The following is a 15777-nucleotide window of genomic DNA, read 5'->3' as shown; positions in this document are numbered from 1 at the left end:
TTTCAAATCCTGAAAGATGATGCTGTGAAAGTGCTACACTCAATATGCCAGCAAATTTGGAAAACTCAGCAGTGGCCACAGGACTGGAAAAGGTCAGTTTTCATTCCAATCCCAAAGAAAGGCAATGCCAAAGAATGCTCAAACTACCACACAATTGCGCTATCTCACATGCTAGTAAAGTAATGCTCAAAATTCTCCAAGCCAGGCTTCAGCAGTACGTGAACCATGAACTCCCTGATGTTCAAGCTGGTTTTAGAAAAGGCAGAGGAACGAGAGATCAAATTGCCAACATCCGCTGGATCATGGAAAAAGCAAGAGAGTTCCAGAAAAACATCTATTTCTGCTTTACTGACTATGCCAAAGCCTTTGACTGTGTGGATCACAATAAACTGTGGAAAATTCTGAAAGAGATGGGAATACCAGACCACCTAACCTGCCTCTTGAGAAGCCTGTATGCAGGTCAGGAAGCAATAGTTAGAACTGGACATGGAACAACAGACTGGTTCCAAATAGAAAAGGAGTACATCAAGGCTGTATATTGTCACCCTGCTTATTTAACTTCTATGCACAGTACATCATGAGAAACGCTGGACTGGAAGAAACACAAGCTGGAATCAAGATTGCCAGGAGAAATATCAATAACCTCAGATATGCAGATGACACCACCCTTATGGCAGAAAGTGAAGAGGAGCTAAAAAGCCTCTTGATGAAAGTGAAAAGAGGAGAGCGAAAAAGTTGGCTTAAAGCTCAACATTCAGAAAACGAAGATCATGGCATCCAGTCCCATCATTCCATGAGAAATAAATGGGGAAACAGTGGAAACAGTGTCAGACTTTATTTTGGGGGGCTCCAAAATCACTGCAGATGGTGATTGCAGCCATGAAATTAAAAGATGCTTACTCCTTGGAAGAAAAGTTATGACCAACCTAGATAGTATATTCAAAAGCAGAGACATTACCGACTAAGGTCCGTCTAGTCAAGGCTATGGTTTTTCCTGTGGTCATGTATGGATGTGAGAGTTGGGCTGTGAAAAAGGCTGAGTGCAGAAGAATTGATGCTTTTGAAGTGTGGTGTTGGAGAAGACTCTTGAGAGTCCCTTGGTCTGCAAGGAGATCCAACCAGTCCATTCTGAAGGAGATCAACCCTAGGATTTCTTTGGAAGGAATGATGCTAAAGCTGAAACTCCAGTACTTTGGCCACCTCATGCAAAGAGTTGACTCATTGGAAAAGACTGATGCTGGGAGGGATTGGGGGCAGGAGGAGAAAGGGACGACCAAGGATGAGATGGCTGGATGGCATCACGGACTCGATGGACATGAGTCTGAGTGAACTCCGGGGGATGGTGATGAACAGGGAGGCCTGGTGTGCTGCGATTCATGGGGTCGCAAAGAGTCGGACATGACTGAGCGACTGAACTGAACTGAACTGAACTGAACTGAACTGACTGAACTTTTCATTTGTCTTTTAGTTATGGGACTTTGGTCATATGGCAGTTAACTCTATAGTTAAATCTATTAATATTGTCCTTTATAGTTTCTGATATAAGTTTCTGTACACCCTGTGAATTATTAACTTTAAAAAGAAAATGTGGGAAACTTCCCTGGTGGTCCAGTGGCTAAGACTCCACGCTCCCAGTACAGGGGTCCGAGGTTCAATCCCTACAGGGAACTGGATCCGACCTTCTAATGGATCCTAGAATGTGTTCGCTCAGTCGTGTCTGACTCTTTGCAACCCCATGGACTGTAGCCCACCAGGCTCCTCAGTCCATGGAATTTTCCAGGCAAGAGTATAGAGTGGGTTGCCATTTCCTTCTCCAGGGGATCTTCCCAACCCAGGGATCGAACCCGGGTCTCCCGCACTGCAAGCAGACGCTTTACTGTCTGAGCCACAAGGGAAGCACCAGGATCTAATAGATCCTGCATACCTCAATACAGACCCAGCACGGCCAAATAAATAATAAAAAGAAAGACAGAAAGCATAGACTGATTAGGTGAAAGTATAAGTAGCATAAGCTTCCCTCTGGTATTTTAACTGGGATCCAAGTCCTAAGCAAATGGAGAACTCTTTTGGATACCTCATCTAAGCAGTTGCCCATTTATTTAGAAGAGAGGCCTCTAAGGGAGGTTATGGCTTCAATAGGGTTTTTCTAAAACCCCGAGACCTCCCCTCATTTCACTCTTATCCTTGAGTTTTTAGGTTGAAAAAGAGTATTACATCCTTTTTGCATGTAACAATAATAAAGGAAACCAGGCAGTGAGGAGAACGTCGTCCATCATCTCCCTACCTTAGCATCTGCTCACATACAAAGCCAAGAGGGGGCAGGGCTGATGTTCAGATCAGGCCAGTGTTTGCAATGCGTGTCAGCACAGTCGTTCCAGAAGGAAGTTTGGCAGTATATGTGAAAAATTATGAAAACCTCTATGCTTTGGATTCATTCATTTTCCTCTACCAGTGCAGAGAAGAGTTCTGCACATGAAGTTGCTCATTCCAGGATTTTTGTAATAGTGAAAAAACAGAATGTAAATGTCTGGTAATGCCTGCTCATGAAATTACTGTTCTTTTGCTCACAGTATTAGTAGCTACTGAAGATGATAATTAGAAAAAGCAGTGTGAGAGAGTATGGAAACTTTTTATTGTGTAATGGGGGATAAAAGAAGAATATGACATTATTATTACAATAATTCTGTTTTTGCAACTGTGTAAAACATTTGTGTGCTTGTGGGAAATGACAAAGAGTACATAAAAATTATATTAGTACCAAATGCTACTATGGTGGTCTTAATGCCAAAAAAAAGAAAAAGATAAATGCGTGCCCTGAGGCCTATTTGAAATTTAAGATCCCTTCAGGGTCTGGAGCTGGAGAGCAGATGCGATCAAGAGAGCCACCCAACTCCAAGGCCTTCTTGCACCCAGGGAGGTGTTGGCGTCAAACCTCCTCCCTGGGATCTAAACCTCAGCCAGACATGGCGCCTTGGGCTGGAGCAGACCAGATGCTCGGTCAGTTGTGAAGGCTCCCAGAGTCTCCGGGAAAGCCAGGGAGCTGGGCTTAGAAGCCACGGAGCTGGGAAGAATGCCCACCCACCCCCATGGGGCTGCTCCAGAGATACCCTTACTGTGCCTTGCACCCTGGCCCCAGGCCATTCTCACACTGCCATGCCAGAAACTTGGCCCTACTGTCCCCAGAGGCCAGATGCCACCTGAGCCAACTGTCCCAAAGATGTGTGTCCCCGTGTGCCTGATTCTTCACATGGCCCTCTGCTGAATCAGTCTCACACGAGCATGTCTGTTTGTTGGCAGGACCGAGAGGTCATCTGCCTTCATGCCCCTCGCTCAGGGGAGCCTAGGAATGCTCAGAGTCTGGCTGCCGCCCTGGGAAATGAACACACTGTAGGAAAGCTGTGACAAGTGTTCATCAGCTCCACCTGTAGCAGTTGTCCCTTACGGATGGTAGGCCTGCTTGCTGTATTCCGTGGCCTCTATGATGAGGGGGCCTTTCAAAATTCAAAACGGACAGGATAAACTGATACGGCATTTTTACTTACGTATTTCTTTTAAATATTTATTTCTTTGCGCCAGGTCTTAGTTGCAGATGCGGGATCTTCAGTTGCAGCATGTGAGATCTAGTTCTCCAACCAGGGATTGAACCTGGGCCCCCTGCTTTGGGAGCAGAGTCCCAAACACTGGACCCCCAGGGAAGTCACTATACAGCCTTTTTAGAAAGCAATTTAGCAATATGTATAATGGTCCTAAAAAAATAGTAACATTCTTTGCCAGGAATTCTACTTCTGGAGCTCCATACAAGAACACAAACAAAGATTCATATATCAAAATATCCATCACTGCATTCCTGATCATAGTGGAAAGTAGGAGACTAAATGCCGGGCATGGTTAAGGAGGGGTTGCTTAAGTCAGAACAGAGGCAGAGGGTGAATCGGGAGCTGACGAGCCCGGGGCCGTGTTTAAATGTTGCCTCTGCGACTCTCCAGTGCCTCATGGTGTTCGTTGGGCTTATGACTTATTCTCTCAGTGGCAAAGTGGGTATTGTTTTAGTATCAAATTCATAAGACCATTATGAGAATCAAGAGCTGACACGTGAAATATTTAGAACAGTGCCTGGCACATAGCAAATATTGGGAAAATATTAGCTATTATTATTATTATAGTTATTAAAATTGTGTTTATAAAGATTTTACTGACACATTCAAACAGTCGTAGGGTTTAGTTGAAAAACAATAGTTAGTCTTATATTATCAATATGATGTCAGTTATGTAAACAGTGCCCATAAAAGGAGGGCATATCTCAAAACGTCCACAGTTTTTTTTTAATGTTTGAGTTTGTGGATAATTTTAATTCTTTTCCTTTGTGAAAAAGTGAAAGTCGCTCAGGCGTATCCCACTCTTTGCAACCCCATGGCCTGTACGGCCCATGAAATTCTCCAGGCCAGAATACTGGAGTGGGTAGCCTTTCCCTTCTCCAGGGGATCTTCCTGTGTTTAGTTTACCGGTTTTCTGCAGAGAACCTATATACCTTCCATGCTAAAAGAAAGTATTCATGTGCCCCTGGCACATACGTTTGTGTCTTTTTTAAATTGGTTGATTATTTTAGCTGTGCTGAGTCTCTGTGGCTGCGTGGGCTTTTCTCTAGTTGTGGGCTACTCTCTACTTGCAGCCCGAGGGCTCAGTACTTGTGGCTCGAGGCTGTTTGCTCCAAGGCATATAGGATCTTCCAGGACTGGACCACCAGGGAAGTTCTGTTTATATTTCCCAAGAGAAATTTCTCGTGAAGACCCCTAGTGATGTAAGTGTGGGCTGTTTGGGTCAGAACAAAATAGAACACTGAAGAGAGCTGACCTGCTGTGCGTGAAAGGAGAGTTAGAAATTACTTGGACTGGATGGTGTTTGGTGCGTGTTGTAGGCCCTGACAGGGGCTTTATCTATTTCATTCCCAAAAGGCCCCCAAAGCAGTTCCTGTGGTTGTGCCCATTTTGCTGTGATGAAATGAAGTTTCGAGGTTAAAACCCCTGCCCGGTGGCATAGCCAGTGAGCAGCTAGCTGGTCTGGGTGGTTTGGCTCCAGTGTTTGGGGACACACCCCCGAACCTTTACCTAAGGAGGAATCTGCGTGTGATCCGTTCTCTTCTTTCCTTCAGGACTGCATACAAATACAGTCTTCCGTGTGATTGTCTTTATGACCGTCTCTAATCTCAGCGAGTTGACAGAAACACACGTTCCTTGTTTCTCTGCTCTTTGCACACATTCATGTTCTTGTTTTCACATATTTGGCTGATATACAAATACCTGCTCTCTTACCCTTTACATCTGCTTTGGCATTTTTATTTGGCCTAGGTTATCTGAAATGACATGTTGCTTTCATGATAAAATATTATTTTTATGATTTATTATTCCTATAATTTACATTTTAGCTTAGTCAAAAATTAAACATATGGTTTATGTACTTCACTTATTTTAATAAAATAAATTTCACTTCTTTTAAATATACATTTAGTAATAAGTATAAAAATATATGGACTTCCCAGGTGGTGCTAGTGGTTCAGAACCCTCCTGCCAATGCAGACGTAAGAGACCAAGGTTTGATCCCTGGGTTGGGAAGATCGCCTGGAGGAGGGCATGGCAACCTGCTCCGGTGTTCTTGCCTGGAGAATCCCCTGGATAGAGGAGTCTGGCGGGCTATGGTCCATAGGCAAAGAGTTGGATAGGACTGAAGCAACTTAGCATGCACCTACATATATAAAAATATACATTTAAAAGAAGTGAAATTTCTTTTTTTTTTTTTTTTTTAAATTACTTTATTTCAGTTTTGGCTGCACCAGGTCTTCTCCAGTTGTGGAGTGGGGGATACTCTCTAGTTGTGATGCGCTGGCTTCTTATCGCGGTGGCTCCTCTTGTTGCAGAGCACAGGCTCTAGGGCATGCAAGCTCAGTAGCTGCAGCCCGCAGGCTTTAGAGCCCAGGCTCAATAGTTCCGGCACATGGGCTGAGGTGACCCACAGCATGTGGAATCTTCCCAGACCAAGGATCGAACCTGTGTCCCCTTCATTGGCAGGCAGATTCTCAACCATTGGACCACCAGGGAAGTCCAGAAGTGAAATTTCTTATGGAGAAATTTTCTATTAAAAAATCTTCCCCCAATAATCTTCCTAATTACAGAGAAGGAATTTGTGATTTTTTTTTAACCCCCAAGTAACAACTGAGCTAGAGACAGAAGAAAGAGATCAAGTGAGAATTAAAAGATCTTTCAATATATGAACAGTTAATCATTTGCAAGAGTAAACTCTGGCTAAAAAAAAAAAAAATGGAGAGCCTGAATGAATCATTTGTCTCACTCCACTGGCAGAAAGGTAAGATATTGACAGTGGTCAGCTGGCTGGCGGTGATCCTAACCTTTAGTGTTTTAGGGTTTATCCCTCTGCTTGCACTTGGCCATGTTCTTCCTCCTCTGGCCCTTACTTTGGGACAGGATGGAGTACGGGGAAGAGGTCAGTTTAGGAGGCAGAGAGAGATGAAATGCAGCCCTCCTGACAATAGACAAGCCCGGGTGTGTCTGACTGGTTCCCCAGGAGCCTGGACACTGCTGACCACACCCTCTGTGAAGCTCTCTTCTGTTGTCGACTGTCCAGTTCTTCCTCCCAGGCCACTCCTTCACCTTCTGTTCTGTGGACTGGTCTGTCTCTGCTCCCGCAAGTTAAATGTTATCCTTCTCTATAGTAACCCTCTTCACCTGTGACCACCAGGAACCCTGCTTGTTCCCTTGCTTCACCTACCGGCTCTCTGTTCTGAGCCACAAAGCCCTACCAGACACAGCAAGTGCAGTCTGTCATTTATTAAGCATCTCCTATGTGTCAATCATTGGATTAGATGCTTTTCTTTTTTTAGGTATTGTAATTTATGAACAGTGAAATACACAGGCCTGACTGAGCGACTGAACTGAACTGAACTGACATATATAGTTCAGTGCATTTTAAAATTTATTTGGTTATTTGGCTGCATTGGGCCATAGTTACAGCACTCAGGATCTTCATTGCTTCATGTCGAATCTTTCCTTGCAGCACACAGACTCTCTAGTTGCAGCTAGAGGGCTCAGTTACTGTGAGGCATGTGGGATCTTAGTTCCCAACCAGAGGATGAACCCCCATCCCCTGCATTGCAAGGCAGATTCTTAACCACTGGACCACCAGGAAAGTCCCTCCCTTCAGTGCATTTACACAAACATACATTTACATAACCAACACCAATATACATCCTTTAAAAATCTCGTGTTGCCTTGAGTTGCCATCCTTATTTTATAGTTGACGAAACAGGCTGGCAGGAGTTAAGTCATTTGATCAAGGTACCACGGCTGTTTTATCGAGAAACTAGAATTACGATCCAGATTGAACCTTTCTAGGAGATAGTGCTCTGCTTTAGGTGATGGGAACTCACCGTCTTCAAAACTACACTTGGCCCTTCTTCTTTGATTCTGTTAGAGCTGTTGATTCCAAACTGGCCTACCTGAAAAGGCAGCTTATGACTCATGTAACTGGAAAGTACAGGCCTAAGCTTCAGGCACATCTTGATCAGAGTTCACATGTCACTTGATTCATGTCTCAACCAGCACCTCTGGACTCTGCTCAGCTTTGGGTTCAGTATTAGATACACTTTCTCCTTGTGGGGGAGGAAGGCCTCATTAGCTCCAGCCATACATCCATGTGGCTTCGCAGATAGCACTAATGGTAGAAGAACCTGCCTGCCAGTGCCAATGCAGATGATGTAAGAGACTCAGGTTTGATCCCTGGGGTGGAAAGATTACCCCGGAGAAGGAAATGGCAACCCATTCTAGTGTTCTTGCCTGGAAAATTCCATGGACAGAGCCTGGTGGGCTGCAGTCCATGGAGTCCGGCTACATTCCACGGGGTAGCAAAGAGTCGGACATGACTGAGCGATTGAGCACACACACACACACACATTCACATCCCACGAGGGAAAAGGAAGGAGGGGAAATAGGTACTTATGGGTAAGTCAGTATCTTACTCTACATTTGCTGAGAATTCTGTGAGTCAAAATAGAAAATTCTGTCAGTGCTTTGTCATAGAGTAAATAATGCACAGTGTAGTGACTTTATAATTATTTTGGTAGAAAAGGAATGATGGCTGTTTAAAAAGAGGTTCTATTTGTTCATTTACTTCTCTGAACATATGGTTTCACTTTTCAAAGACCATTTTTGGCCCTAAAATCCGGATGGCAGTGTATAAATATAGGGAAAACACAGGAAAGAAACCACCTCCCAAAACAGCATATTGCCAAAACTAAAAGGAGTACTTACACAGTAAAATTGTACAGTGGCTTTTTAAAAAGTAAATGTGTTATAATTAGGTCAGCTAGTCAAGCAAAAATAAAATAATTTCATTGTGAATTGTAAAAACAAGAAAAATGAACTAAACAGAGGAATTTTTATGTTTTGCATATCCTTTCCTCTTTAAAAAAATGGGGGGGGGGGTTTTTTTTTTTGGATTAGGTGGAACTATCCATCAAAAAGTAGTTTTCTCCCAAACTGAAATGTTCACTCTTCTTCTCTCCAATGCTTCCAGGGAATGGAAGACATCCTTCGCTGCTTCATCAAAGAGGGCAACGCTGAAATGATCCGCCAGATCGAGTTTATCATCAAGCAGCTCAATTCAGGTCCGTTTAATGCAAGAATCTATTATCTATCTTTTGAGTCTTTCACATGTGCTAGGAAGACACACAGGCTTTCTTCAAGGGACTTGTCCTATCTCAGAATTCATCCGAGAGGCCTTAAGGAAGCTGCCGTGATCCAAGTGAACAAACAAAAGTTCAGCCAGGTGGTCAAGGCCACATTGTCCCAAGGTCAACAATCTCTTGTCACACTTTTGGCCTAAGTCAACAAAAAAGCATTCAGAAGCAATTGCAGAAACTTCTCTAACTGGAAGTTCTCTTTATGTGTACCTCCCCCTCCTAATTACTGTATTTCCCTTGGCTCAGTAGGGTAGCTGTTCTCAGGTTGATGAACCATAATAAAATGGGGCCCAAGGGTCAGATAGTGAAAAAAAGATGCCAGTCTTTCCAGAATCACTGTGGAAAGTGAACACATCCTCCCACGTGCATCCACTCTAGAAGAATCCATGTTGCTAATCAACAACTCTGGACGATGTTTCTTCCTTTCTTTGATTACTGCGACCACCCACCCAAATCCCGTAAGCAAGAAAGGAAGCCTTGGATGGGACCAGGTGATGGGGAATCTCTTAGCTCTTCCTGTGGCTTCCTGATGCCTTGATCCTGACTTGTACACATTGCCAGAGGCACCTAGTGCTGCTTACTTCCCGGGCCAAGTTTGTCACTTACATCTTTTCTACGCGCCCTCATCCCATCACTGAACATCCAAGTGCATAGATCCTGTTTCTTACTTGAGTGAAGGTAAGAAATGAATCACCTGTTCCCTGCTCCAGCCACAGGGCCAAGTTCGACCAAGGCCAAACAAAAGGGAGATGTCCAAAGTCCTTCCCCAGAGGACACCACAGGTGGCTCTCCCGGGTTCACAGCCAAGGCTGAACCAGGCAGTCACCTGGAGAGATCTGAAAACCCCTAAGGCAGCACCCCATGGCAATTAAATCAGAACCTCTGGGGGAGCCCCAGGGGAGAAATAGTGTTTAAAACTCCTAGGCGATTCCCATATGCAGCCAAGGTGGTGCCTCCCTCCCTTGGACGGACACAGAAGTGAGGAGGCGCAGGAGGAGGTTAGAGGGCTCCCCAGCAATAGGAGGTGTCTGAGAGAGCAGCTGGTGAGGTTAAACCTCTGCTGTCTTCAGGCAGGGGGACCCATTTCCATTCAAACCTCCTCCCCTTTGGTTTTTATGGCAAGCTAGATTCATCCCAAGTTCAGGTGAGCAACGAACAGAACTATATTTTCTGTAGTTGGTATATTTCTGATTTCCATTCTGCTAGGCAGGCATGTTGAAAAAATAATCATAAAATGATTTTTTATAAATAAAATAATATATAAATTATAAAAATATAAATAATAAAAATAATAATAAATAAACAAGGGAGCCGAGGTTGCTCCCTAACATTCTCTGGGTCAGCTACAGTTGGGGAAGGTGGGGGAATGCTGGAGAAGTTGTTGCCTATCTGCTCTGCGGTCACTGACTGAGACCTCGACCCCAGGCCAGCACGGTGTCTTGTCTCCCTGGCCAAGAAGCACCTCTTTTTCTAACACAAAGCTAGCCCTTGGACCAGCATGCTAATGAATGTGAGGAGGAGGGGTCAGTCTACTGTTCTATAAGGGATACGCTTTGGCAGGAAGTTATCATGGATGGAGCTAAAGCCTTACAACCTTGTGTATTCCGGACAAACTTGGAATCTACCTGCTCAGCTCTGGAAATTCCAGTTTAAATAGAGGGCCTATAGTAGTTCTTTTTCATCTGAAGCACAGAAGCTGTTCTGTATCCATCAGGCAGTGGAAGGACCCCAGAGAGGATTACCCAGGAGTCTGCTGCTTTATAGCCAAATTAGAAAAATCATTGAACATTTGGGTGGAGGATCAGAAACACATGCACAAATACCTTAGGATATGTGTCATAGGCATCAAGTCAGAATGAATCTATAAGCATTGTGCTGAAACCTAGAGGACGGAGAGCTAGAGAGTTTTCATCTGGTCCAGGCTTCATCCTCAAGGGGAAATTAATAGCAGGGCTTCCCTAGTGGCTCAGCAGTAAAGAACCCACCTGCAATACAGGTGACGCAAGTTCGATCCCTGGTTTGGGAAGATCCCCTGGAGAAGAAAATGGCAACCCCCTCCAGTATTCTTGCCTGGAGAATCCCATGAACAGAGGAGCCTAGTGGGCTGCAGCCCAGGGGGTTGCAAAGAGTCAGACATGACTTAATGAATAAACAACAACAGTGAACCACGGGAGCCTTCAGGAGCTCAGCCTGCCATGACCACTAGCCTACCCTCTGTGGAAAACGGTGGGATTTACAAATAGATGTAGTTTGAATCTCAACTCTCACTTACTGGGAATGTGACCATAATGAGTCTTTTATGCTCCATGCCTCTGTTTGCTCTGTGCTATAAAACAGGGATAAAAGTCAACAAACTCTACTGAAGATTAAGTCAAATGGCATGTGTGACACCATCTAGAATAATGCTTAGCAATAATATTGATACTAGTCTACCTTCTTTCTCCTAAATTACTCTCAAATTATATGTTGGCTTTAATTTTTCTCATGCCACGACTAATGTGTTTTGTCAAAAATGGAGAGAGATATTTACAATTGCTTAGCATGATATCAAACTATGCTGAAATGGTACCAGGAACAGTTCTTGCCTTGAGAAGCCCATGAACAGTATGAAAAGGCAAAATGATAGGATACTGAAAGAGGAACTCCCCAGGTCATTAGGTGCCCAATATGCTACTGGAGATCAGTGGAGCAATAACTCCAGAAAGAATGAAGGGATGGAGCCAAAGCAAAAACAGTACCCAGTTGTGGATGTGACTGGTGATAGAAGCAAGATCCGATGCTGTAAGAGCAATATTGCATAGGAACCTGGAATGTTAGGTCCATGAATCAAGGCAAATTGGAGGTGGTCAAACAGGAGATGGCAAGAGTGAACGTCAACATCCTAGGAATCAGCAAACTAAAATGGACTGGAATGGGTGAATTTAACTCAGATGACCATTATATCTATGACTGCGGGCAGGAATCTCCTAGAAGAAATGGAGTAGCCATCATGGTCAACAAAACAGTCCAAAATGCAGTACTTGGATGCAATCTCAAAAACGATAGGATGATCTCTGTTCGTTTCCAAGGCAAACCATTCAATATCATGGTAATCCAAGTCTATGCCCCAACCAGTAACGCTGAAGAAGCTGAAGTTGAATGGTTCTATGAAGACATACAAGACCTTTTAGAGCTAATACCCCAAAAAGATATCCTTTTCATTCTAGGGGACTAGAATGCAAAAGTAGGAAGTCAAGAAACACCTGGAGTAACAGGCAAGTTTGGCCTTGGAATATGGAATGAAGCAGGGCAAAGACTAATAGTTTTGCCAAGAGAACGCACTGGTCATAGCAAACACCCTCTTCCAACAACACAAGAGAAGACTCTACACATGGACATCAACAGATGGTCAACACCAAAGTCAGATTGATTATATTCTTTGCAGCCAAAGATGGAGAAGCTCTATACAGTCAGCAAAAACAAGACCCGGAGCTGACTGTGGCTCAGATCATGAACTTCTTATTGCCAAATTCAGACTTAAACTGAAGAAAGTAGGGAAAACCACTAGACCATTCAGGTATGACCTAAATGAAATCCCTTATGATTATACAGTGGAAGTGAGAAATAGATTTAACTAGATCTGATAGATAGAGTGCCTGATGAATTATAGACTGACATTCATGACATTGTACAGGAGACAGGGATCAAGACCATCCCCATGGAAAAGAAATGCAAAAAAGCAAAATGGCTGTCTGGGGAGGCCTTACAAATAGCTGTGAAAAGAAGAGAAGCGAAAAGCAAAGGAGAAAAGGAAAGCTATAAGCATCTGAATGCAGAGTTCCAAAGAATAGCAAGAAGAGATAAGAAAGTCTTCCTTAGCGATCAATGCAAAGAAATAGAGGAAAACAACAGAATGGGAAAGACTAGAGATCTCTTCAAGAAAATTAGAGACACCAAGGGAACATTTCATTCAAAGATGGGCTCGATCATGGACAGAAATGGTATGGACCTAACAGAAGCAGAAGATATTAAGAAGAGGTGGCAAGAACACACGGAAGAACTGTACAAAAAAGATCTTCACAACCCAGGTAATCACAATGGTGTGATCACTCACCTAGAGCCAGACATCCTGGAATGTGAAGTCAAGTGGGCCTTGGAAAGCATCACTATGAACAAAGCTAGGGGAGGTGATGGAATTCCAGTTGAGCTATTTCAAATCCTGAAGGATGATGCTGTGAAAGTGCTGCACTCAATATGCCAGCAAATTTGGAAAACTCAGCAGTGGCCACAGGACTGGAAAAGGTCAGTTTTCATTCCAATCCCAAAGAAAGGCAATGCCAAAGAATCCTCAAACTACCGCACAATTGCATTCATCTCACATGCTAGTAAAGTAATGCTCAAAATTCTCCAAGCCAGGCTTCAGCAATACGTGAACCGTGAACTTCCAGATGTTCAAGCTGGTTTTAGAAAAGGCAGAGGAACGAGAGATCAAATTGCCAACATCCGCTGGATCATGGAAAAAGCAAGAGAGTTCCAGAAAAACATCTATTTCTGCTTTATTGACTATGCCAAAGCCTTTGACTTTGGATCACAATAAACTGGAAAATTCTTCAAGAGATGGGAATACCAGACCACCTGACCTGCCTCTTGAGAGACCTATATGCAGGTCAGGAAGCAATAGTTAGAACTGGACATGGAACAACAGACTGGTTCCAAATAGGAAAAGGAGTACATCAAGGCTGTATATTGTCACCCTGCTTATTTAACTTATATGCAGAGTACATCTTGAGAAACGCTGGGCTGGAAGAAGCACAAGCTGGAATCAAGATTGCCGGGAGAAATATCAATAACCTCAGATATGCAGATGACACCACCCTTATGGCAGAAAGTGAAGAACTAAAAAGCGTCTTGATGAAAGTGAAAGAGGACAGTGAAAAAGTTGGCTTAAAGCTCAACATTCAGAAAACGAAGATCATGGCATCTGGTTCCATCACTTCATGGGAAATAGATGGGGAAACAGTGGAAACAGTGTCAGACTTTATTTTTTGGAAACAGTGTCAGACTATTTTCTGCTCCAAAATCACTGCAGATGCTGATTGCAGCCATGAAATTAAAAGACATTTACTCCTTGGAAGGAAAGTTATGACCAACCTACATAGCATATTCAAAAGCAGAGACATTACTTTGCCAACAAAGGTCCGTCTAGTCAAAGCTATGGTTTTTCCAGTGGTCATGTATGGATGTGAGAGTTGGACTGTGAAGAAAGCTGAGTGCCGAAGAATTGATGCTTTTGAACTGTGTTGGAGAAGACTCTTGAGAGTCCATTGGACTGCAGGGAGATCCAACCAGTCCATTCTAAAGGAGATCAGTCCTGGGTGTTCTTTGGAAGGAATGATGCTAAAGCTGAAAGTCCAGTACTTTGGCCACCTCATACGAAGAGTTGACTCATTGGAAAAGACTCTGATGCTGGGAGGGATTGGGGGCAGGAGGATAAGGGGATGACAGAGGATGAGATGGCTGGATGGCATCACGGACTCGATAGATATGAGTCTGAGTGAACTCCGGGAGTTAGTGATGAACAGAGAGGCCTGGCGTGCTGCAATTCATGGGGTCGCAAAGAGTCGGACACGACTGAGCGACTGAACTGAACTCTCAAGAGGGGCCTCCCAGGTGGCTCAGTGGTAAAGAATCCACCTGCGATACAGGAGATTTGGGTTTGATCCCAGGATCAGGAAGATCCCCTGGAGTAGGAAATGGCTACCCACTCCAGTATTCTTGCCTGAGGAATCCCATGGTCAGAGGAGTCTGGTGGGCTACAATTCATGGGATCACAAAAGTGTCGGACATGACTGAGAGACTAAAACAACAATAACTCTCAGAAGGGTATTTACACATCCCTGGAGAAGAAAATGGCAACCCACTCCAATGTTCTTGCCTGGAGAATCCCAGGGACGGGGCAGCCTGGTGGGCTGCCGTCCATGGGGTCTCACAGTCGGACGTGACTGAAGCGACGCAGCAGCAGCAGCAGCAGTTGAAGGATTTTGCTGACCCAGGCTCCCAGCTGTGGTTATAGTTACTCACTGACTTTTTTCCCTTTGTAGAAGAGCTACTGGACGGTGTTCTTGAATCTGATGATGATGAAGATGAAGATGATGAAGTAAGTTGGAGGCTCTTCACGCCACATAGAAAGCTTGGGCCACCTCTTTTCTTTGCCTTGAAAAGTTAGCCTCGAAATGGAGATTTCAGTCCCAGCTGTGTTCCTTCTCGTGCCTCTGTGGCTCAGCTGGAGCTTAGCGGGGGGTCTCTGTTGGGGTGTCTGGTAGCTGCTCTCCATGTCCCCTCTCCATGTGGCCTCTGATCTCTCAGTTGTCCAGCCTGGACTTCCATGTTGGTTGGAGACTGGGCTCCAAAGGGAAAAAAGTGGGAGCTTCCAGCCCTCGTGTGGGCTCGGCAGTCTCAGAACATCACTGCTGCCCCGGGCGCAGGAGGACCAGCCCGCTCGGGGGGCAGAAGCGAGACCCCACCCCCACGGCGGGCAGGGTGGGAGGACGCGAGGGTGGCGTGTTTGGAGACTGTTGGCCTTGCCTTGGTGGGTTCGCTGCATTCAACATGGAGATGCCATGCTCTGCGGCACTGGGGTTGGTGGCAGGTTGGAAGAGGACAGGTCTTGAGCCAGGAGTTCTTGCTCGGAAGGGGCGCGAGTCTGCCCTGTCTCCCTCAGGGGTGGGAAGCTTGGCCCTGAAGGCTCCCGGGGGAACTGGTTTAGAGCCGGCAGACAAGCCGCTTGGCCCAGTCATTTGCATTCCTTAGTTGTGGGTTTCCTCGGCGGTGAGGGCTGCTCACCTGTGTTTTTTAGAGCATGAACGTTCAGGGGTCTGAGCCTGCCTTGTGAAGTGGTGTGAGTGAGAACAGTGACTCATGAGCTGTAGATGGATTTTCACATGACGAGCTTTTTCATTATTTTTCCTTCAGAACTAAAAAGGCAGATGTGGTAATAAGTTCTCTGTGGAAATAAGTGAACATTTATTCCTGAAGTGAATGCTGGAAGA

The 15777-nt window shown here is 44.6% G+C and overlaps 1 protein-coding gene across 1 annotated transcript in view; it reads left to right on the top strand.

Moving 5' to 3' along the window:
* Positions 1-14954, top strand: part of ARMC9 (armadillo repeat containing 9) — a 93571-nt gene extending 78617 nt beyond the window's left edge. Inside the window, exons 18-19 of the mRNA XM_040229374.1 lie at positions 8584-8674; positions 14830-14954. Coding sequence (XP_040085308.1) covers positions 8584-8674; positions 14830-14954 — 216 coding nt within the window. The remainder of the gene's footprint in view (positions 1-8583; positions 8675-14829) is intronic.
* The last annotated feature ends 823 nt before the right edge of the window (positions 14955-15777 follow it).

Source organism: Oryx dammah, unplaced genomic scaffold (genome assembly GCF_014754425.2).
Source record: "Oryx dammah isolate SB20612 unplaced genomic scaffold, SCBI_Odam_1.1 HiC_scaffold_27, whole genome shotgun sequence".
In the NCBI taxonomy this organism is placed as follows: Eukaryota; Metazoa; Chordata; class Mammalia; order Artiodactyla; family Bovidae; genus Oryx; species Oryx dammah.
The sequence above is the reverse complement of the archived record's forward strand: the minus strand, read 5'-3'. Positions and strand labels throughout refer to the sequence as shown.